The sequence below is a fragment of the Nicotiana attenuata genome, chromosome 2 (assembly GCF_001879085.1).
Source record: "Nicotiana attenuata strain UT chromosome 2, NIATTr2, whole genome shotgun sequence".
Lineage (NCBI taxonomy): Eukaryota > Viridiplantae > Streptophyta > Magnoliopsida > Solanales > Solanaceae > Nicotiana > Nicotiana attenuata.
Window position 1 is genome coordinate 14,278,909 of NC_031990.1, and position 24,234 is coordinate 14,303,142.

Sequence of the window (24,234 nt, forward strand, 5' to 3'; positions counted from 1 at the left end):
CAAAGCAAAAATCGGAAATCCACCTGAAGAGACTTTGGGGCCATAACACTGCATGAAGGCAGGCCAAGTGCGGGTCTCTTCCGCGTAGGGAAGCAAGCCAGCAACCCATCTCCTAAGGTTGGCAACAGGCCGGGACGGATGAGCCATAGCTGCAACACAAAGGTTAGAATTGTGACAGTCACGGGTAACACGGAATTTGACAAACTGCAAATACTTACGTTTCGAGTTCCACCTCTCTGGGAATCCGGCAGGATTAGAGACCACGTGCTCGGTTCTAATGAAAAAATATTTGTGCCAGAACCCACGACTCGCTCGGTCGTCGGTTTTGACCACCAATCCTTTCGTACCACGGCCTCTCAAATGCACCATGGTCCCTTTTAGATAGCAGGCACTGAACAGTTGTAGGAGGTGATGGACCGTGACTTCACATCCGGCCAACTCCGCGTACTTGGTCAGCAGTCGAAGCACCTTCAGAGTATACGGCGTAAGTTGAGCCGGACACACGTTATAGAACCGAAAGAACTCCTCCGCCAAAGGGAAAAGAGGGAGGCTGTAACCAATCGAAAGGGGTATTCATAAAAGGCACAATACCCTGGCCTATGAACATCCACGTGATCCCTCCCCGCCGGAACCATCTCTACGTGGGCGGGTATGTCGTATTTCACGCGGAGGTCATCCAAGTGATTCTATAACGACTCAAAAAACTCTGGAGCCAGAATGGGAGAGTCCTTACTGAAATCACTTCGAGATAAGATATGCTTTGGCAATAATGCCTCCACAGTAAGAGGACTGACGTCCTCTTCCCTCTCCACTTCTCCACCATCGGAAGATGGCGGCACGTTCAATGGGGCAGCCGCCGGGACCCTCTTGTCGCTTCGGCGAGGTTTAGGCATGATCTCGGTGAAGAAAAAGTTGTGCACAACCCAACAAAGAAAAAAAGAGAGTTTCGATCGAAAGAAAATGCACCAGAATGTGAAAATATACACTGAAGAGTTGGAATGCTCTTACAAATGACCAAAGTTTGAATAGAGTTAAACCCTTCTCCTATTTATAGGGTTGGGTGGCGCCAAAATCGAAGAGATAGACGTCGAATCGGCACGGGAAACCAGGCGCCAAAAGCTTTTGATTTCCTGCCTCGAGAATACGCGCAATGATGATGCATACGAACGCTGACGTCACACGGGGAAAGGCGTTTCGCTTCGACGCTCTGACAGTCATGATTACTGTCTCCTGCCTGTCACGTCACAATTCATTGACAAAGTCAAACTCTCCCAGAACGGAGGTACCGATTCCGCCCATCGAGGACGCATTCACTGCGACCCCGACGAGCGGAGGGACTAACTGTATGGGGTCGAATTTGACCGACCACGTCCCTAAGCCAGCACGACCGACCGAATATATGTGAGTCCGGCTAGAAGGACGACCTAGGAATAATAAGAGGGACGACTTCATGATCACGTCGGCCCCTCTATAGCATGTACTTTATTTCTGTCTTTTAATATTCAAGTAAGGATCCTCTATTATATAAAGAGGGGTCCGAGCCTTGTAAGGGGGGGGGGGGGGGGATTTTCAATATTGGAAATACAATCTCTCTAACATTATCTCTCGAAGATTATCATCCTCTCTCTCCGATTTGTACTATTGTTGTCTGAACCAATTGCCAAGATCATCCTAGGGTTTATTATCTTCGATTATGATTTACCCCTTCATCTATATTGATTGATTTGCTTAAAAAGTGTTAAACAACTTTTGAGTCAAACACAAGGGATATTTTAAGATAAAATCCTGCCCTGCTACTCCAATATTTCCTCAGGAGAGAGGGAGTGAGAAATCATATAGAGAAGTTTGATTTAATCCTCCTAATTTTCTTGATGAACAAATAAGCTCTAAATAATCTTTTTTTTAAAGAAAAATACAAACAATGCCCAAAAGTCATATTGAGAGGAATTTTTAACAGGGGTTGCCTCACAATTTTGATTAGTTTAGGAGATTAATTAGTTTCCTAAATCAAACCCCATATGCATGAACCATGGCCTGCAAATCTTAAAATCCATAAATTAATTGTACTGAGATTTTCAAGTGTCAGAAATTCCTGCAATTTCAACTGCTTTGTAGACTTGTTCAAAGAGTAAAAAAGAATCACTAAAAAATCCACTTTACAAGTGCCATTTTGGTGTAGAATTTTATATATGTAATATTCTGACCATGTAACTATATTAATGATTTGAACGAGTAATATTTTGAAATTTTTGAACTAGTTTGAGAGTCAAGAAAGCAATCATCAAAATTATGTGGAAAATTTCTTGGACAAGACATCATGGCCTTTTTCTCACTTCTTATTGCAATGATGTTCATTACGATTTTATTTTTTCTACTTTTGGTTCATCATTAACATTAATCTTCTTGACTTTTAAAGTAAAAAAAAATATCAATTTTCCTAAATTGGAAAGAGCTTGTTTTTTCACTACAAAAGAGCACACTTATAATTTCTTTTTTTTATTTCCCATTAGGAGAGCTAGGATTTTTTTTCTTTCTTGTTTCTGGATTGAGGCCTCAATATTATGGAGAAAAGTTCTAAGTTGATTGTCAACCTACTGCATATGCATTACTAAAAAAAATAGAAATCAGTAACAGATTAGCAACGAATTATCAAAAATATGTTAGCTACAAGCGATTTAGCGACGAACTTTGTAGCAAAAATCAATTTTTCAATACTGATGGTTTGGGACTCAAAATGTAATCAAACTCAAACAGACAAAGTTGACAGTTCTAATTAGCTTGGGTTTGTGACGTAGTTATTGTTGTTGTCAGGATTGAGGAATTGCTGGAGTAGGAGGCTTCTATGTTTGGATTATCCATTAGGTTGGATAAGTTTAGATGCAAGATTGAAATTAGTGAAAAAATAATAGAGATTAAGCAAGGATATTTTTTTAATTATACCTAACATAAGAAGCAACTAATAAATATTTAGTACTAAGTTCCATGCTTAAGTGACAAGCAATGACTTAATTACTTAACCTGACAAGATTTGTGAAACCATAGAATAATGTCATTAAGATATGATCCAAACCAATCAACTTCCAAAGACAGAGAAGCAAGCTAAGTATAAACAAGTAGCCTATATTTTCAGAGGGATTGTTTAGATATTATCCCAAGGGAAACTCTTATATCTATAAACATTTTCCTTTGAGGTTCATGGAGTTAGAATAAAAAAAGTTATTAGCACTCAATTGCATGCATACCTAATCCATTGGAAATTCTCTCCCTTTTTGGACCCAAACCTTTTTCTTGGTATGTCCAATGATTAGTTTTTAAGAAGGAATTATTGGTAGGGGCACAATAGCTAGCTACAAAAGGTGGTTGATGAATAAAACATTTTATATATTTGTATATTCAAACACCCTCTCCCCACCAAATGAACTTATTGCAAAAATTCTCTTCTCTCTATCCTCAATATGGAGTACCTGCATAATTTGACAACTAATAAAGAATTACAATTAGAGATACAATAAGTACGCTTTAACTTCAAGCAAATTGAGTTCGGTTATATAAATTTTCATTGTTCATATCATGCCATGTGAGCCCGTCTATAAAATCAAGAATTTTCAAAGATACCGTAACTTTTTTATTATCACAAATTTGTCTTGAATATAAATTTAGATGACTAACAATAATGTTATTCAATTTCACAAAGAGTAATGATCAAAGTTGCACCTATTTGAAGGTCAAAACCAAAAAAAAAAAAGTGTTGTCAAAGAACTTACATAATGGAAGAGATCGTGAGAGTACCTGTTGAACCTCCGATTGCACCTTGCTCCGACCTTAGCTATGCAACAACACGATCTCTCTTGATCCTTGTCATATATCGATCTTAGGCTGCAATCCCAAGTGCTTATGTGCCCCTTATTAATGACATATGGTAAATATTATGAGCCGTTAGCTAGTGTTGACACAAAATTTATCTCGAAGGCTCGAACCATGATATGATAAATAATATTCTCCAGTGAACCAGCCTTAGATTTAATATCGAATATCTATCGCTTTTATATTCATTTTTTGGAATAATAGAGGCAAGCGCATTGTAGTCCACACAAGGGACCCTAATTATGAATTATCGATAATACTAAAATGGTAAAGTCCACTCTGCTATGGACTTGTGATCAAGGGAGAGTTGATGAAACAAATTTCTAATAAGGGAAAAGGATCTTGGTGTGGCATGGTTTTAGGAGATGACAGGGTTTAGATGTTGACCTATCAACAAAAAGGATAATACCAAACAAATCCATTTCAAACCCTTGATTAATTAATTATAGAACACAAGTTGCAGTGCCTTCTCCATTTAACAAGATTTGGTTTAATTAGCTAAATCCAAAAATTAAAATTTCCCCTCCATTCTGTGAAGAAGGTAGAGGTATGCCGGGACCAATTATCCACCAAGTTACGAATAGTAAGTTATTGACCCTCTATGATTTCTCGATTATCAAAACTCTTACACATTCTTTCGTAAGGGCATTACTCCCAACCGTTCATAAAGTTTAAAGATATGTTTTGCAAAAACTAAGGACCCGGTTGGCCATAAAAAAAAAATTCACTTTTTTTCGAGATCAGTGTTTGGCCATAAATTTTTAATTTTCACTTGGAGATGAATTTCAGAGTTTGTCAAAAATTTGAAAAACTCCAAAAAGTTGTTTTTCAAAATTTTCACTTAAGATCACTCACAAATTTAAAAACAGCCCAAAATTATTTTCATATCCAAACATAACTCTAATTTTCAAATACTATTTTCACTTGAAAAAAAATTATTTTTTTTCAGAATTGTATAATTCTTATTTCCAAACGCCCACTAAAGTTTCATAAAATGTTAATATAGAAAAAAATCAGTTTTTACAGACTCAAATTTTTCACTTCACTTCACATTAGCCTTATGTTACTATATTAGAAGTCAATATATATGCACTACATTTAAAGCAAGGGAACAACTGTAAACCTTCTTCTCCAGCTTTATTATCATACTTTTTGTGAAAGAAAACTTTGTCTCATTCTTATTCAAAATAATACAAACAGATTTTGGTTGTAAAAAATATTTTATTCTTTTTTATGTGGCTAGTACTTGCAACTCTGAAGGGTTCTTACAAAAGGGGCCAATAAGAAAACACAGGCGGTTAGAGAGAGAGAGAGAGTGGAGTTGAAGTCACTGATTCTAGTGGGTTCCTGCCAAAGTCCCTACCCCCATTTTCTTGTTTTTTTTTTCTTCATGTACAAAATGTTGTTTTTTATATGAAATAAAATATTATTATTTTTTTATATATTTTTTCCAACCCCACAAAAGGCCTGAGAGAGAGAGAGGTTTGCAGTAGCAAAGTACAAGAGATATTATTGTACCAATAGGTGAGTTTCAAAATTTGATACAATAATTACTTGTGTGATAACAACAGGAGGGAGATATCATAAAAAGGCAACACCCCTACCATCAAACAGAATAATCAGACAGTTCTCTTCTTGGAAGTAGAGAAAAGAAATCTGATTTCTTAGATAAAGACCCCATGAAAGAAATACTATCAAAAAGTGCCTAGCTTTGCCATATCCACAACAAGAGAGATACAAATAGCAACACAAACTTAGTAAAGAAAAACACATGTTTTGAGAAATATACTTTGGACCCTCTTTTTGTTGTGGCTTCATATAGCTACATATATATATGCTTTGACTAGAAAAGGCTTTGATCTTTATAGCTTCTTTCTTTACCCTTTAGTCTCTTGTTTCTGAAGAAAGAGTTGGTCTTTTTAAAAAGATCCTTAAAACTGAGGTGAAACAGGTAATTTTCTTGTTTTACTTTTTCATTTTTTCAAAGCTATAATCTAATATGTGTATTATCAAATGATATGTTGTAGTTTTTTTTCCTTTTGATCAGGAAGCTGAAGAATGGTCTGAAAGTTGTTTGCATGGAGAGTCAAAAAATAGGAGAGAGTGGTAGTTTGTCAGCTGAATCTGGACCTTCACACCACCATCACAATATGTCTTATGCACTTTTTCGTGGCCTAAATCCTCCTAATACAAGTTTCATGTATCATTCCACTCCAAAGTAAGAATCTTTTTTTTAGCTCTTGAAAATTCTGTATTTTCCTCTTTGTATATGAGGTATTTCTTATCTTTCTTGAGCCGAGTGTCTATCGAAAACAGGCTCGATTTCTACCTTCCCAAGGTAGGGTAAGGCCGCGCCTGTGTAGTTGTTGTTGTTGCCTCTTTGTATATGAGGATTTTTCTTGCAATTTGTAACATGGGGTTCTTTTTTGTTTTTTTGACAATTCATGTGTAGTAATCAAGAACCGCCAGCTTTTGATTTTGGGGAGTTAGAGGAAGCTATTGTGTTACAAGGAGTTAAGATGAGCAATGATGAAGCAGCTAAAGCATGTATGCTTTTTTTCTCTCTTTCTTTTGTTTTCTGACGTTTGCAAAGTGTAACCAACTCCTTATGCTAAAAAAAGCAGAGAGAGAGAGAGAGAGAGCGCAATGAAAGAGTAGTGTTGTTTGAATATGTCCTCTGTAAGAAGCTTACTATTTCCAATACAGTAATCATTCATATGTCAAATAGTTGAATGGCGTGGGGTTAAATATAAGGAAACTTGAACTCTTTGCATGATTTACTGACTCCATAACTGCTGCTACCAAAAGAAAAGAAAAAAAAAAGGAAGTCTTTTTGTTACTTTCTCTTTAATTTGTTTGTTTTTATTTTTCATTGTGCTGATGTTGAGAGATTTCGCTTTTGTGATTCTGTGCAGCTTTATATGCAGCTACAAACAGACCTGCTGCAACTCTGGAGATGTTCCCTTCTTGGCCTACGAGATTCCATCACACCCCAAGAGTATATCTATACACCCCCCAATTAATTCCTCTTGGCCATTTTTACCGTACTATTATAGCCTCAACTTTTAACCATAATAGGAAACTCTTTTTTAACTTCTCTTTCTCATCAAACTTATTGATTTTTCATTTCAGTTGATTTTGGAAGGTTGGTAATGGAGCTTCTGAGATTTTCAAAGCTAACTTAAGTTATATAGCCTGAAACTGTAATATTTTTTTACTGAATCAGTGTAGTTTAATATGTAAGTTAATGTCACATGGGAAGCTACATGTCTTATAGGTAAAATATTAGATTTTAGAGATAAATATCATATTGTCGATACATTTTTTTGCTTCTTTCAAAATTGAGGAAATTCCTGATTCACCACTGATTAAAGTTTTTATTAAGTTACTAATGACAATTTATTATATTGATAAATGACATGATTATATGAATATCTTTTGCATCGTGAGTACATACAACTTAAATTCGTCTTTGCGTACAGGGAAGCTCAAAATCAGGAGGAGAAGAGAGTAGTGATTCAGGTTCAGCACTAAACGCTTTTTCAAGCAGAGGTGAACCTCATTTGGAACCAGAATCTCCTATCAGTGGAAAACCATCTTCAGCTTACCAGTCCCTTGAACAGAAACTTCAGATACCACATCAACAACAACAACTTCAAGAAATGGCAAGTGATAGTCCAAGAACAGTAGTTTCACATACTGAGCCAGCTTCAAAACCCAACTATGAAAAGGTTCTTTTTTTTCCCTTCAAAATGAGAAATAGCTAGGGGGCCTTAATTTTAACTGTTTTTCTATATAATAAAAAATCAGAAATTCCAACAAGTGCCAAGAAAACAAACTAAAGGGCAGAGTTTTCTGATTTATATTCTGACAAGAGATAAGGGAAAAAGAGTATCTTCACAGTAACAACAACTTTTTTTCTTTTAAAAAACAAATGGTTTTTCTATGACTAACTTTTAGAACTGTAGTTTAAGTTATACTAGTTCATAATGGTCATCTATTACCATCCCCAGAACTGTAGTTAACTCCTTGTCCTTTAATCTTTCTTGGGAGTAGAGAAACCAAATCCAGAAGAATGCCAGGTAATTTAATGGATTTGCTCATGTTAACATCATCAGATATATATATATTTTATTCTTTTCCGGAAACAAAATATAGTATATGTGACTACAGTCTGAACAATTTATTTATATAATTACAAATTGATTTTAGTCAAATATCATAAAGTCTTCCAAAAGATACCTGCCATTTTTGACACGTTATACCTCTTATTTAATTTCTAAGAATATAAAAAAGGTGAAGATAAGGAGAAAAATTCTAACTTCACGCAATTGCAGAAATTTTCTGTTAGAAGTGTTTACTTTTCATGTTAATCCACTACATTAATTTACATAATATAATTTTTTTTAATTTTTTTTTAATTTTTTTTTTTTTTTTGGCAGAGAAAGGGTGTTGGTTCAACCTCAGATAGGGTGGTTGATGCAAAGGTGGTGCCACCATTATATTATCCATCTTTAATTTATCTTGTTCCCTCAGTGGACCCTTTATTATGTTATTATTAATTAGTAGTATTATTATTACTATTATTATGTTTTAATAATTTTAATTTAATTGTTTAGTAATAGATTTCTTAAAGTTATGTTAATTTTGTTCACTGCAGACTTTGAGACGTTTAGCTCAAAATAGAGAAGCAGCAAGGAAAAGCAGACTAAGAAAAAAGGTAAAAATAAATTACCCTTCCTTTCAGCTATGAAATCTGAAGCTGCTCTGCATATTATTATATTTTACATAGTTAAATTTGGGTATGTGCAGGCTTATGTACAACAGCTAGAAACAAGTAGGATAAGACTTGCTCAGCTAGAACAAGAACTTCAGAGGGCTAGATCTCAGGTTGAAAATGACTCACTCTTTCTTTACCGAATATGGATGTGTTTGGTATGACGAAAATTATCAAAAGTATTTTCACGAGAAAATTATTTTTCTAATATTTGATTAAATTATTTTTGTCTGACTAAACATATCCTAAATTCAAGTGGGAATTTAATTAATAGATTTTTTCATGTTGATTGGTTGTGTCAACCAGGGGCTTTTCATGGGAGGTGGTGCGGCTGCTGGTGCTAATATCAGCTCTGGTAAAGTTTAAACTTTTTTAATCGCCTCGGCAAACTATTTTTGGTTTTTTTTGGGTGTATAGAAGTTGTGCTACTCTCTTATTCTATACTCCTATTAAACAAAATATAAATATAAACTTGTGGTGGGTGGCAGTTCGTATACGGTAGATATAGAGTTAATATATTAATGCTATGAAACAAAGAGATGAAATTGGTCAATCTTGATAGTGACATCTAAGATAAAGTTTTTACAGTTTTGACAATAGGCAGCACCCAAAATCTGAATTTTCAGAACTGCAAGTTTCAGTCAATAGAGCCATTTTTTCAGGTCAAAGCTTGTAATTCTTGGTTTCTGAATTGGACTGAAGAAAAAAGTACTCTATCCTTTGACCACAGCAAATTATCTGTTTTAGGTATAATAACGTGTCAAGATTTATTAGCAAGTACATTTGTTTTCAAAATTGTTAAACATGTCCTAATATCAACTAAATTTTGCAAAAAAGGCTTACTTTCAATCCTGAGCTTGTTCGTGTTATCTTTTTCAATGCTTTTGCAATAGTGTACATTCTAACAAAATGAAATATTAAAATAAAAAAGACCAAGACACATAGGGTGTATCTAGGTCTTAAGATATGGGTTCACGTGAACCTATGTTCCTCAATAATGTTATATTTTTTCAAATTTACTTAAATATATGTGTGTGCATCCATGCACAAGGATTGCTCTGGCATGGGCGAAGCTACATGTTGCTCGGTAAACTACATTGCCTATATAGAGAAAATATTAGATTTTAGAGGTATATAACATATATTGAACACTCTTTCTCAGAGAAGTTTTTCACTTCTTTCAAGTTTGAATACCCCTGAGTAAATTCCTGGCTTCGCTACGGTGCAATATTGGGTGCACCTATAAAATGAGAAAAATTAATACTACTATATGATAAGGGTAAATATGACAATAGACTTGTAAAATGGCATCTTAGTATTTGCATGCTAATATACACTGCATGGGACAATATGTGTTCCTTAAAATAACTATAGTGACAAAGTATTTATAGCAGGTGCTGCAATATTTGACATGGAATATTCAAGATGGTTAGATGATGATCAAAGGCACATTTCCGAGCTTCGAACTGCATTGCAAGCACATTTAGGAGATGGTGATCTTAGAATAATTGTAGATGGATATATTGCTCATTACGATGAAATATTCCAACTCAAAGGAGTTGCAGCTAAATCTGATGTATTTCATCTCATCACTGGAATGTGGACTACCCCAGCTGAACGTTGCTTCCTTTGGATGGGTGGTTTCAGACCCTCTGAGCTGATCAAGGTAAGGATTTCAGTATTTCATGTTTAAGATGGAGGATGTTTTACATATAGTTTGAACATATCTACGACGGAAGTATTAAAACAATTACGCTATTACTGTAATAATAGGAGTATATTGTAATAGAACCGGTAGAGTTACTGTCATGTGACCAGAAGGTCACGTGTTCGAACCGTAGAAATAGCCTCTTGCAAAAATGCAGGATAAGGCCGCGTACAATAGACCTTTGTGGTCCAGCCCTTCCCCGGACCCCGCGCACAGCGGGAGTTTAGTGCATTGAGCTGCCATTTTCTTTATATTGTAGCAGACAGTTTGCCTTATCTTCAAGGTTACTAGTCTCGTCTTCTATGACAATTGTTACGTGTAATTATATTATAAATGACTTGATAGTGTAAAAATTCTTACAAACATCAGTATATAAAATTATAATCTTTATATATGGGGTTAATTATATTTTTAAATTACGGGAAGGGTGTAACTTATATGCTCTGAAAATGTTAAAAAAAACTATGCTATCAACGCAATTTAACTTGCTATAGAAGGGTAATAGTCTTATTTTACCTATTACTAATTTCGGTTATATTATGAGAATTTTTTATAATTATCTTATAAATGACCTGATTGTGTCAAAAAAAAATTTATATGGTAAGAGTATAGAAGTTATTAACTCTAGCTGGAAAACCAAATTTGCTCTGCTTGTTGCAAGCTAAAGATATGATCTTTGATCAGATGTTGATAGCACAATTGGACCCGTTAACGCAGCAGCAAGTTGTTGGAATTTACAGTCTGCAGCAATCATCCCAACAGGCAGAAGAAGCACTTTCACAGGGTTTGGAACAATTACAACAATCTCTAATTGAAACTGTTGCCAATGGTTCTCTCAATGATGGTATGCATCATATGGCTCTTGCCTTAGGCAAGCTTGCCAATCTCGAAGGCTTCGTTCGCCAGGTAAAATTATGTACAACGTCTTTCTTACTTTCTTAAATTTTGTGCACAATTAATTAAATATCGTTATATAAAATGGAATGGAACGGAGTATATGGTATGATCAAAAGTAAAAAGGGTCTTGGCTGTGTAAGTGCAGTACTAATATGAAGCTCGTATTCCACTGTCACATGATCCTTTAATTTATTTCACTGTCATACAAACTTTCTATAAAATGTTAAGGTGGTATTCAAATATACACTTTTTTTGTAGCCTTTTGAATAAAGAAAATGGTAAATTTAGGTATAGCAGTTTATAAAGCAATGTACAAAACTGGTATGATATAAATAACCATCCACCTAATTAAACTGATGAAAGGCAATTTTCTTATAGAATCGTAAGCTTTCTCTCTTTTTATCACCTTGGTCTCCCACTAGAAAGTTTAAACTTATGCCAATGTCTATTCTCATTGAGTTATTTTTGTGCCTTATTTGATGGGGGATGGGGAAAAAAGAAATTAAGATGAGGAAAGGACTAGGACAAGACAATTTATTTCTGTTTTAATCCTTTTTTTTGGTTATATATAGATATCATCACTTTAAAATCTTTTCACTTTGCTTTGTTTCATAGTATGGCTAAAGATTCCAAAAGTACTTTGTAGGTGGTCATGTCAATGAACAATTTGTGGTCTATATATAAAACGTCTATAATTAGGTTTTCTCACTTTTGAAACCGTGATAACTTGACCATTTGATTGGGATTTCATTTGAAAAAAGTAGAATCTAAATGCCCTTTTTAATCTTGATTCTATAATATATAAAGGATGATTAAAAAAAAATATTCCATTGGTAGGGACATTTTTCTCTTTGCAGGACTACCTTTTTACCTACTAGAAAAGAGAGGAATCCTTCTCGGAGCACTTGTCTTGAAGCAATAGGATTTAAGTTATATATACGCTGATAAAAAAAAATTATAATACCAATATAATTTTATCTACTATACTATATTATTACTCTATTAATTCGTGTTATTTATCATCCTTGTTTTCTTATTAGTTACTGTTAGATCTACTTAATCTGATCGTTATAATAAATTTATATACCGTCGTCATTGCGCAAAAATTAAACTCAATTGAAAATGACCTCTACTTTATATAAGATCTATTTGGTTGTTGTCAAAACAATGTCTTGTAGTTCCACTAAAAGGTGCTTGATTAAATTCCTAATACATTGGTCCCCACTATAACAATAATTGGCAATTTAATGCATTTAAAGATGCCCCTCCCTTGAATTATGGCTTTGTTGTTTTGCTATTACTTATGTTTTTCATATATACTTCTAAGGAAATACCTTCATATTTTTAACATAGTGAGCAAATAATGGAAGAGTATGGATTAGTTTTAGATACACTATTTTTTCTCTTGGTCCGCTTTAATAATCATTATAATATAGCATTGCTTGATTTGTCATAGTTATTATCTTAATTAATACTCCATATTACATTTTATTTGGATATGTTCCGATCTGAAAATGATGGATGTGCAAATAAATGCCCTTGCATGAGCTATCAGCAAAATTTTATAATCACGTTAACAAATTAGTCCAAATCATGGAAAGAAACATTACTACTAACCAAATAATTAGAATAATCCAAAAATCTCAGACAAAGACATCTTATATGATTTCAAAAATTCAACCAATTTGAAACTTTTATTTAAAGATTAGGCCCTCCTTGCCTGATATTTAGGGGGTCCATCTCTAACTTTTAATTGATTATTTTGGTTTGATTAAGATGTTTCTACTAATAATATTTTTCTTGTCTCTAGCTATATATCTTAATGAATATAGGATTTTGACTTCTTCTTTTTTGTTCATTTGAATTTAATTTCAGGCTGATAATTTGAGACAACAAACGCTTCATCAATTGCATAGAATATTGACAGTTAGACAAGCAGCAAGGTGTTTCTTGGTGATAGGGGAATATTATGGTCGATTACGAGCCTTAAGTTCCCTATGGGCATCACGTCCGAGAGAGTAAGTTCAAAAACATATTATCCGTTGTTGCTCGGATTTTTCAAAATATTATCGTATGTATGTCGATTGTATTTAAAAATATATTATTTTTTGAGAATTTGTGTCGAATCCAACATAATAATATTTTTGAAGAGTCATATATATATATATATATATATATATGCACATGAAACTTTTTATGGTCCCTTTTGTTAATCATGCTTACAATTACATACAAAACGAGCAAGCTAAAAAGGAAAAGAGCGAGAAAGGAAGAAAGAACCAATAGTAAATGCTTACCCTTACTATGTAAAAGTCTTATAATCTGATATTATAGAAAAAAATTATTTTGAACAATATACTCCTGTTTTCATTTTATATGGTTGTACATTTTATTAGGCACGCTGTTTAAAAAAAAGAAAATTATGTTTCGTACGTACCAAAATTAGTATTCTTAAAATTATGGTCTTAAACCAAAAGTACTCTTAGAATTTGTGATTTCGAACATATTATGACATTTTTTTCACTACAGGACCATGATGGCAGATGATAACTCTTGTCAAACAACAACAGAGTTGCAGATGATACAACCCTCCCAACACCATTTCTCAAATATGTGATCATGTCACTCTTAGCCCGAACAAATGTCCATTCCTCCTTTGATGACTTCCAGTAAAGAAAGTCTAAATTTTTTGACGTGTGGATTGAAAGGAATTTGAGAATGGACACGGATTTCTTGATGATGATCAAGTTGTCGCATTATAGTTCTGCGAGCAACGTATTTAGATGAGATAAGATAGGATTTTTTTTCTTTTTTATTTATTTGATGTAGTTTCTTGATATCTCTATATTATTACTCTTGTTCTTGTAAATGTATAAATCAATTTTATTCTACACGAGGAAGCTTCTCACTAGGGTAATGAAATAATATTAAAAATAGCAACAAATAAATGTTAAATATATGAAGATGAATTATCTTTGAGCACCTTCTTCTTTGGGAAAGAAAGAATGAGACAAGGGGCGTGGTTTGTTTTGGCGGTGGGTTGATAGAAATTAAATTGAGGACAAAAATAGGTTTAATAAATTGTTGTTTAGTTCATTATGTGAAGTGGTTGAGAAGATTATTTTAAAACAAAAGGGACAAATTAGAAATGGGAAGATAAGTTGGGTTTCCATTGTCTTTTTGCAAATGAAAAATACAATTGGCTTTGCTTTTGGTGTGCATGAAAAGGTTATCATTGTATATATTTTAATGGAGAGGCTAATTGGCTCTTCAATTAATATATTACTATTATTAGCTATACTATATATAATACTCCATTCTTTTCTTTTTAGTTGTTATGTTTCTCTTTTTTAGAGTTAATTTAATTAACCTACGAAGTTAAATTAAATTAGATTAATTTAATATTTTAAAATTAAAATTAGATATTCAAATATTACAAAAAAAAAAAAAAAAACTACGAGTAACAATTCTTCTCATGTTTTTTTGATTCTTTTTTAACAATTCTTTTCATGTTAATTTAGAAATAATATTTTAAATTAATTAAAAATTAGATAATTTTGATTTCGAAAAATGAGAGCAACAAATAATTTGAATATAGAGGGAGTACATAGAAGTGTGTGGTAGCTGCCTGCACGCAGTGGCGAATTTAGAGTATTGTATATGGATTTTTTGAAACCCAGTTTGTATAACTGTTAATCCAATTATTATTATATAATAATATGAGATTACAGTAACCTATAAACTTCATATTTTTATTCTCCCTACGTTTCGCGGATGCATATGCCTGTGTGGCTTGATACCAACTTGTCACTATCCTAGTTCTCTCTCTGTGAACCGTCGTGACGGCACCTAGTCTCTACGACTAGGTAAGCCTAACATTTGCGGAAAAAGGAGCGAAAAAATAAAAGTTATCAACTAATAAGTAAATTTAAACAAGAAATGCGATGCCGCTCGACATATACAATAATCATTGCCGAACAGTACGTAAAGTCTCCCAAAACCCGGAATGTCATAAGTCACAAGCTAAAGAAAGACACGGTACTCCCATACTCCAGAGTCTAATGCAAAAAGAAAATTCAAGAAGTTTTTAACTAGAGGAAGAGTAGATAGGGATTCCTAGGACTGCGGACGCGACATATACCTCGAAGTCTCTACAGTCGTCTCGCCTCACTGATAATGCAACTGATGTGAGGTACCTGGATCTGCACACGAAAAACATGTGCAGGAAAGGGCATGAGTACACCATAGCGGTGCCCAGTATATACTAAGCCTAACCTCGGTCGAATAGTGACGAGATCAGGTCAGGGCCCTACTGGTATATATATAACAAAATAATACAGAATGAAATATCGCAGTAAAGATAGATACTAAAATTTAACGAGAATGAATCACAGAAAAACAACAGCTCAGTACACAGAGATAACAACAGGGGATCTCCCGGGATACCATCCCGTAGTCCCAAACGTAAATGTGCAGGGGGATCTCCCGGATACCGTCTCGTAGTCCTAAACGTAAATGTGCAGGGGGATCTCCCAGAATACCGTTCCATAGTCCCAAAGTAAATATACAGTATAGGGGGATCTACCGAGATACCGTCCCGTAGTCCCAAACGTAAACGTGCAGGGGGATCTCCCGAAATACCGTTCCGTAGTCCCAAAGTAAATATGCAACTCAATCAACATAAACAACAGTTTCAACAAGGAATTCTACAGTTTAGACTAAGTTCATATCAAAGAAGGCAGGTAATTTTCACTAAGCATGGTGCACAAAGTTCAGATAGGCAGTTAAGACAGTTAAGGCACGTAGGCATGCTTTCCTAAGCTAAACAGGATAGTTACATATACTAGTGTTGCTCAATTAAAGGAAAACATATATTTGCTTAATAAAAACGGGGTTTTCAACAAATAGACCGTGTACGCACTCGTCACCTCACGTACACGGCGCTCATATATCAAACAGTACCAAATTCTAAGGGGAGTTCCCCCACACAAGGTTAGGCAAGCCACTTACCTCGAACCAAGCTCAAATCAGTCCGAAATCATGCTCTTGCCACGAGTATCCAACTCTGAGTGGCCCAAATCTAATCAAATCAATTACATAATGTAAATATAGCTACAAGCAACTAATTTAGCTAATGAAATCAAAGCTAAGGCAAGAAATTAGAAAAACGCCCAAAAATCCTCTCCGGGCCCACGTCTCGGAATCGGATAAAAATCACAAATTATGAACACTCATTCACTCACGAGATCACTCGTGCAAAAATCATCCAAATCTGACGCCTAAATCCCACTCAAATCTCAGATTTTTGGTTGGGGAACTTTTCCCCCAATTTCCCAACTTCCTCGCTCCAATTCCTTAATTTAATGAAGAAAACAACTATGGATTAATGAAACATGATCAAAATAGGATTATGAATCGTTACCCAATGATTTCCTCTGAAAAACTCTCGAAAAAATCGCCTTCCAGCGATTTTCGCTTCTGCAAGCCCAGGACCGCACCTGCGGTCCTGCTTCTGCGACTGGGACTCCGCATATGCGAGTTTTCATTAAAATCCAGAGTCCGCACCTGCGCTCCTTCGTTCGCATATGCGGATGCACTTTTGCGGCTAAGATGTCAGCTTCTGCGACCTGCCACCGCTTCTGCGATTCCCTATCCGCTGGTGCGATTCCGCTTCTGCGGTGCCTTCACCGCACCTGCGACCCCTGGCTACCCAGACCAGGGCCGCATCTGCGGCCTCATCTTCGCTTCTGCGAGGCCGCACCTGCGGACCATCCACCGCAGGTGCGGAAATACCAGATGACTGATCCCTTCAGCAACAACTCAACTTCAAGATTTGATCCGTTAAACACCCGAAACTCACCCGAGGCCCCTGGTACCTCAACCAAACATACCAACCAATCCTAAAGCACCATACGAACTTAGTCGAGACTTCAAATCACCTCCAAACTTAATGAAATTGAAACTTCAAATTTCCACACCCGATGCCTAAACCTATCAAACCACATCCGATTAACCTTAAATTTTGCACACAAGTCATATTTAACACTACGGAATCAAAAAATTCCATTACCGGCCTAAAACTCCTAAAATTCGACTTTCGCCATTTCAAGCCTAAATAAGCTACAGACCTCCAAAATACAATTCAGACACGCCCGTAAGCCCAAAATCATCCAACGGAGCTAGGAATCGACGGAATTTCATTTCGGAGTCGTCTTCACACTATTCTGACTACGGTCCAAATTCTAAGACCTACGCTCTCATTTAGGGAGTAAGTGTCCTAAAACACTCCAAACTCAAAACGAATCACCCCAGCAAGTCACAATAGAAGAAATAGATATGGGGGAAGCAGTTAATAGGAGATCGGGGCATTAATTCTCAAAACGACCGGCCAGGTCGTTACACTACTTCATGCACTCCCATGACTTTGAGGAAGTTGGTTATGGATTTTCTTTTTTTGGGTAAAGTTGCAGCACAATCTATCTATTATTAAAAGAAAGAAAGTCATCCATCATCGCGACCCGAAATTCCTACCGTCGGGACCGTAATGGCGCCTAAAATTTTACTTTCTAGGCAAGCCAAACGTTAGATGATTTTAATGCCAACTTAGCCAATTTCAATAACAAGAACAATTAAGCTAACAGAAGCTAAAACTAATTTGCAGAATAACATAAAACCCATAATATCTGTTACATTTACGATCTGGAGTCACAACTCACGAGCTACTGTGATTTACTACAAACAGAGTCTGAAAGGAAATACATTGTTCTGAAATAAAAGAAACAGTAAAACAATAAGACTGGGAAGGGTCTGCGGACGTCAACAGATATACCTTGGGTCTCCTATCAAGCAATCCAGCTGCTAACCTCACGATCAGCTAGGGCCGATACCAAAATCTGCACAATGAGTGCAGAGTGTAACATCAGTACAACCGACCCCATGTACTGGTAGGTGTCGAGCCTAACCTCGGCGAAGTAGTGACGAGGCTATGACAAGACACCTACATAATAAACCTGTGCAATGTAACAGTATATGTACCAAAATAACAACAAATAGAAACTGGACAAGTAGTAACGGGAGGGGGACATACAGAGGGAAAATGTCATGACCTCGGTTCGACCTCCGTGAACCATCGTGACGGCACCTAGTATCTACGACTAGGTAAGCCTAAAATGCGGAAAAATAAACCAATTTTGCGGAAGAAATATAAGTTAAAACAGAGATAGAGTAAATAAACAACGTTTAAGAGTGCCGCCTGGCATACACAACGTTAACTCTCAAAACTAATACATGTTCCCAAAACTCGGAAACCCATGAATCACAAGCTATGAATATAGTAAAATGCTCTAACTCCGGAAAGTCTACATCAACAGTAAAGATAGAAGGGCTAATCACTATAAGAGAGAATGAAGAGAGACTCCTCGGTCTGCGGACGCGGCAGATATACCTCGAAGTCTCCGTAAAATCGCCTCGCCTCAAGGATGGTAAGTCTGAGTAGAGGTACCTGGATCTGCACATGACAAAACATGCGCAGGAAGGGCATGAGTACACCACAGCGGTACTCAGTAAGTGCCAAGCCTAACCTCGGTCGGGTAGTGACGAGGAAGGTCAGGGCCCTATTGAGATTAAATAATAATATAAAGTTCGACAGTGTAGATAAGGGCAATATAAAAAAGTGCAACAGTAAAAATATCACAGGATATAAGACAACTACAACTGATACAGAGGCAAACAATCACAAGGATAATAACCGGGGATCTCTCAGTATCCCGAGGATCTCTTAGTATCCTCAACATGTATATCCGGGGATCTCTTGGTATCCCGAGGATCTCTGGGTATCCTCAATATATGCTAGGGATCTCTTGGTATCCCGAGGATCTCTTGGTATCCTCAATATACATATCAGGGATCTCTTGGTATCCCGGGGATCTCTTAGTATCCTCAGTATATGTGCCAGGGATCTGTCGGTATCCCGCACCTCAGCTCGATCATAAATACGTACAGGGGATCTCCCGGGATGCCTTCCCTAGCCCAAAATAAACGCACAACAATAGCAAAAAGGAATTACTCAAATTAAGCTCAACTTCATAACATGGCAAAACAGATAATTCTAACCTAGCATGCTTCACGTAATACAAATAAGGCAGTTAAGGCAAATAGAGCAATTTAGTCAATTAGACATGCTTCTCTAGACTAACAGCAGGCTAAATTCCCAAATAGTGTAAGCAAGAAAAAGGAAGAACACAATTTAAGGCTATTTTTAATGAAAAACCGGATTTCCAACAATTTGCACATTTACGCACTCGTCACTTCACGTACAAGACATTTCAATTATCACAATATCAATCCTAAGGGGAAATGTCCCCCACACAAGGTTAGACAAGCCACTTACCTCGAACCGACTCAATTATCACCCGAAACCACATTCTTGCCACGAGTATTCGACTCCAAATGGCCCAAATCTATTCAATTAAATTTCATAATGTAAATAACACTTCAAGTAACTGATTATACAAAGAAATTCTAAGCTAATACGCGAAATTAGGTAAAATGACCAAAACGTCCCTCGGTCCCACGCCTCGGAATCGGGTAAAATTTATATTTCCGGAATTCTCACACTCTCACGAGTTTATTCATACCAAAGGTACCAAAATCGGACCTCAATTGGTCCCTCAAATCATCACTCAAAGGCCTCTAATTAGTCAAGCCCTAACCCATGAACTACGACTGATTTTCCTTAATTTTTCATGCTTAGGATGATAAGAATCACTATAATAACGAGTTTAGGGACCAAAGACCTTACCCCAATGGACTCCTCTGAAAATCCCTCTTCAAAAATGCTCCAAAAGCTTCTTCCCGTTTGAAAAGAGGTGAAAAATAGCTAAATTTCGCGAAGGCAAGTATTTATGTTCTGCCCAGCGATTTCCGCTTCTACGGCCCTGGGACCGCACCTACGGTCCCGCTTCTGTGAGGACTTCGTCGCATCTGCGGCTTTCACTTAAAGACCAATTTCCGCACCTGCGATTCCAATTCCGCAGGTGCGGTATCGCTTCTGCGGTGAATTACCCGCATCTGCGGAACCTGCTGGTCCATTCCCAAATCCGCAGTGCGCTTATTCCGCCGCTTCTGCGGCTCCGCACCTGCGAAACCCAAACCGCAGGTGCGGTTATGATAGAAAACCAGTTGAAGCTGCAACTCAAACTCCAAATTCCCTTCCGTCCCCACCCGAAATCATTCCGAGGCCCCCGGGACCTCAACCAAAGGCACCAACAAGTCTAATACCACTGTCCAAACTTGTACCAATCCTTAAAACACCTAAAACAACATCGAAACCTCAAATTAACCATGGATTCAAGCCTAAGAACTCCAAATTTCTCAAATACGCTTTTGATCAAAAGTCTATCAAACCTCGTCCGAATGACCTAAAATTTTTCACACACGTCACATTCAACACTACTGAGCTACTCCAACTTCCGGAATTCCATTCCGACTCTCGGATCAAAATCTCACTATCGAACCGGAAACTTCAAAAATCCATCTTTCGGCATTTCAAGCCTAAATTAGCTACGGACCTCCAAAACACAATCCGAACACGCCCCTAAGCCCGAAATCACCCGACGGAGCTAACGGAACCATCGAATTTTCATTCCGAGGCCGTCTTCACACTGTTCCGACTATAGTCAAATTTCCAAGACTTAAGCTCTCATTTAGGGACTAAGTGTCCCAAAAATCTCCGAAATTCAAAAGTCGAACATCCCGGCAAAGTCAAAATAGCAGAAATAAACACGAGGAAAGCAGTTAATAGGGGGTCGGGGGAAAGCAGTTAATAGGGGGTCGGGCGTGAATTCTAAAAACGACCGGCCGGGCCGTTACATCCTCCCACACTTAAACATTCGTTCGTCCTCGAAAAGCATAGAGACATACCTGAAGTAGAGGAAAGGTGAGGGTAACGGCTGTGCATATCCTGCTCGGTCTCCAGGTCGCCTCCTCGACCGGATGACCCCGCCACTGAACCTTCACTGATGCACTGTTCTTTGACCTCAGCTTCCTAACCTGCCTGTCCAATATTGCCACTGGCTCCTCAACATATGATAGATCCTTTTTCAACTGGACTGAGCTGAAATCCAACATGTGCGACGGATCACTGTGATACCTCCGGAGCATTGAAACATGAAATACCGTATGAACTCCTGCCAAGCCGGGAGGTAAGGCAAGCTCGTAAGCAACCTCCCCAACACGCCTCAATATCTCAAAAGGGCTAATAAACCTCGGACTCAACTTCGCCTTCTTCCCAAATCTCATAACGCCCTTCATAGGCGAAACCCGAAGCAGAACCCGCTCTCCAACCATGTAGGAAACATCACGAACCTTCCGGTCCGCATAACTCTTCTGTCTGGACTGGGCTGTACGGAGTCTATCCTGAATCACCTTGACTCTCTCCAAAGCATCCTGAACCAAGTGTGTGCCCAATAATCTAGCCTCACCCGGCTCGAACCAACCCACCGGAGATCTACATCGCCTACCATATAAGGCCTCGTACGGTGCCATCTGAATGTTGGACTGATAATTGTTGTTGTAGGAAAACTCCGCCAAGGGAAAGAACTGATCCCAAGAACCTCCAAACTCAATCACACACGCACGGAGCATATCCTCAAGAATATGAATAGTGCGCTCGGACTGTCCGTACGTCTGAGGGTGAAAGGCTGTGCTCAACTCCACCCGAGTACCCAACCCTGCTGTACGGCTCTCCAAAATTGCGATGTGAACTGAGTACCTCTGTCTGAAATGATGGAAACTAGAATACCATACAGACGGACAATCTCCCGGATATAAAGCTCCGCCAACCGCTCCGAAGAATAGGTGGTGCACACAGGGATGAAATGCGCGGACTTGGTCAGCCGATCCACAATAACCCAAATGGCATCGAACTTCCTCAAAGTCCGTGGGAGCGCAGATACAAAGTCCATGGTGATCCGCTCCCACTTCCACTCCGGAATCTCTATCTGCTGAAGCAATCCAACCGGTCTCTGGTGCTCATACTTCACCTGCTGACAATTAAGGCACCGAGCTACAAACCCAACTATATCATTCTTCATCCGCCTCCACCAGTAGTGCTGCCTCAAATCCTGATACATCTTCGCGGCACCCGGATGAATGGAATACCGCGAACTATGGGCCTCCTCTAGAATCAACTCCCGAAGCCCATCAACATTGGGTACACAAACTCGACCCTACATCCTCAATACTCCGTCATCACCAATAGTCACATCTTGAGCATCGCCATGCAACACTTTGTCCTTGAGGACAAGCAAATGAGGGTCATCAAACTGCTGCTCCCGGATACGATCAAACAAGGAAGACCAAGAGACCACGCAAGCTAGAACCTGACTGGGCTCCGAAAGATCCAATTTCACAAACTGGCTGGCTAAGGCCTGAACATCCATCGCCATAGGCCTCTCCGCCGCTGGTAAATAAGCCAAACACCCCAAACTCTCTGCACGACGGCTTAAAGCATCGGCCACCACATTGGCCTTGCCCGGGTGATACAAGATAGTGATGTCATAATTCTTCAACAACTCTAGCCATCTCCTCTGATGCAAATTAAGGTCCTTCTGCTTGAACAGATGCTGCAAACTCCGGTGATCAGTATATATCTCATAAGGCACGCCGTACAAATAATGGCGCCAGATCTTCAAGGCTTGAACAATGGCAGCTAACTCAAGATCATGGACAGGATAATTCTTCCCATGTATCTTCAACTGTCTGGATGCGTAGGCAATCACCCTACCGTCCTGCATCAATACCGCTCCAACGCCAACTCTCGAGGCATCAAAATAGACAGTATAAGACCCCGAACCGGTAGGCAATATCAAGACTAGGGTTGTAGTCAAAGCTGTCTTGAGATTCTGAAAGCTCTCCTTGCACTCTTCCGTCCATTGGAACGGAGCACCCTTCTGGGTCAGTCTGGTCATAGGTGCTGCAATAGATGAAAACCCCTGAACGAATCGACGATAATAACTTGCCAAGCCAAGAAAACTGCGGATATCTATAGCTGAGGATGGTCTGGGCCAACTCTGCACGGCCTCTACTTTCTTCGGATCCACCTGAATACCCTCTCTCGAGACCACGTGACCCAAGAATGCCACGGAATCCAACCAAAACTCACATTTCGAGAACATAGCATACAACTTCTTTTCTCTCAAGGTCTGGAGCACTGTCCTAAGGTGCTGCTCATGATCCTCCCGACTCTGGGAGTATACCAGAATGTCATCAATAAAAACAATCACAAAGGAATCAAGATATGGCCGGAAAACACTGTGTATCAGGTGCATAAAGGCTGTTGGGGCATTAGTCAGCCCAAATGACATAACAAGGAACTCGTAATGACCATACCGAGTCCTGAAGGCAGTCTTCAAGATATCTGGCTCCCGAATCTTCAACTGATGATAGCCTGAACGCAAGTCAATCTTAGAAAACACACAAGCACCCTGTAACTCATCAAACAGGTCATCAATACGAGGCAAAGGATAACGGTTCTTCACTGTCACCTTGTTCAACTGGCGATAATCAATACACATACGCATAGAAACATCCTTCTTCTTCACAAATAAGACAGGAGCACCCCAAGGTGATACACTGGGCCGAATGAGACCCTTATCAAGTAATTCCTGCAACTGCTCCTTCAACTCCTTCAACTCAGGAGGAGCCATACGGTACGGAGGTATAGAAATGGGCTGAGTGCCCGGCAACAGATCAATGCCAAAATCAATGTCTCTATCGGGCGGCATGCCCGGAAGATCAGCTGGAAACACATCAGGGAAATCCCGTACTACTGGGACTGAATCAACAGAAGGAGTATCCATACTGATATCTATCACATATGCTAGATACGCATCACAACCTTTCTCAACCATACGCTGAGCCTTAAGGAAAGAAATAACTCTACTGGGAGTGTGACCTAAAGCACCCCTCCACTCAACAAGCGGTACAC

The 24,234-nt window shown here is 37.9% G+C and overlaps 1 protein-coding gene across 2 annotated transcripts; it reads left to right on the forward strand.

The window, feature by feature from the left end:
* LOC109244539 (transcription factor TGA2.2-like) lies at nucleotides 5,356-14,139 on the forward strand. Of its 2 annotated transcripts, none has more exons than XM_019411658.1 (13): nucleotides 5,356-5,815; nucleotides 5,892-6,082; nucleotides 6,317-6,411; nucleotides 6,780-6,862; nucleotides 7,347-7,595; nucleotides 8,307-8,351; nucleotides 8,525-8,584; nucleotides 8,677-8,754; nucleotides 8,948-8,996; nucleotides 10,036-10,307; nucleotides 11,034-11,255; nucleotides 13,122-13,264; nucleotides 13,776-14,139. In XM_019411658.1, the coding sequence occupies exons 2-13, from the start codon at nucleotides 5,943-5,945 to the stop codon at nucleotides 13,861-13,863; spliced, it is 1,524 nt and encodes a 507-aa protein (XP_019267203.1). In that variant the 5' UTR covers nucleotides 5,356-5,815; nucleotides 5,892-5,942; the 3' UTR covers nucleotides 13,864-14,139. The 2 variants fall into 2 exon arrangements, with proteins under 2 accessions (XP_019267203.1, XP_019267195.1); XM_019411650.1 differs by having other exon boundaries at nucleotides 5,357-5,815; nucleotides 5,912-6,082.

Excerpts from the sequence above, each read along its gene's own strand:
- LOC109244539 (XM_019411658.1), top strand. The coding sequence starts at position 5,943 with ATGGAGAGTCAAAAAATAGGAGAGAGTGGTAGTTTGTCAGCTGAATCT. Across the intron at positions 6,083-6,316 it reads ATGTATCATTCCACTCCAAA|TAATCAAGAACCGCCAGCTT; the intron begins GTAAGAATCTTT and ends ATTCATGTGTAG. Across the intron at positions 6,412-6,779 it reads TGATGAAGCAGCTAAAGCAT|CTTTATATGCAGCTACAAAC; the intron begins GTATGCTTTTTT and ends GATTCTGTGCAG.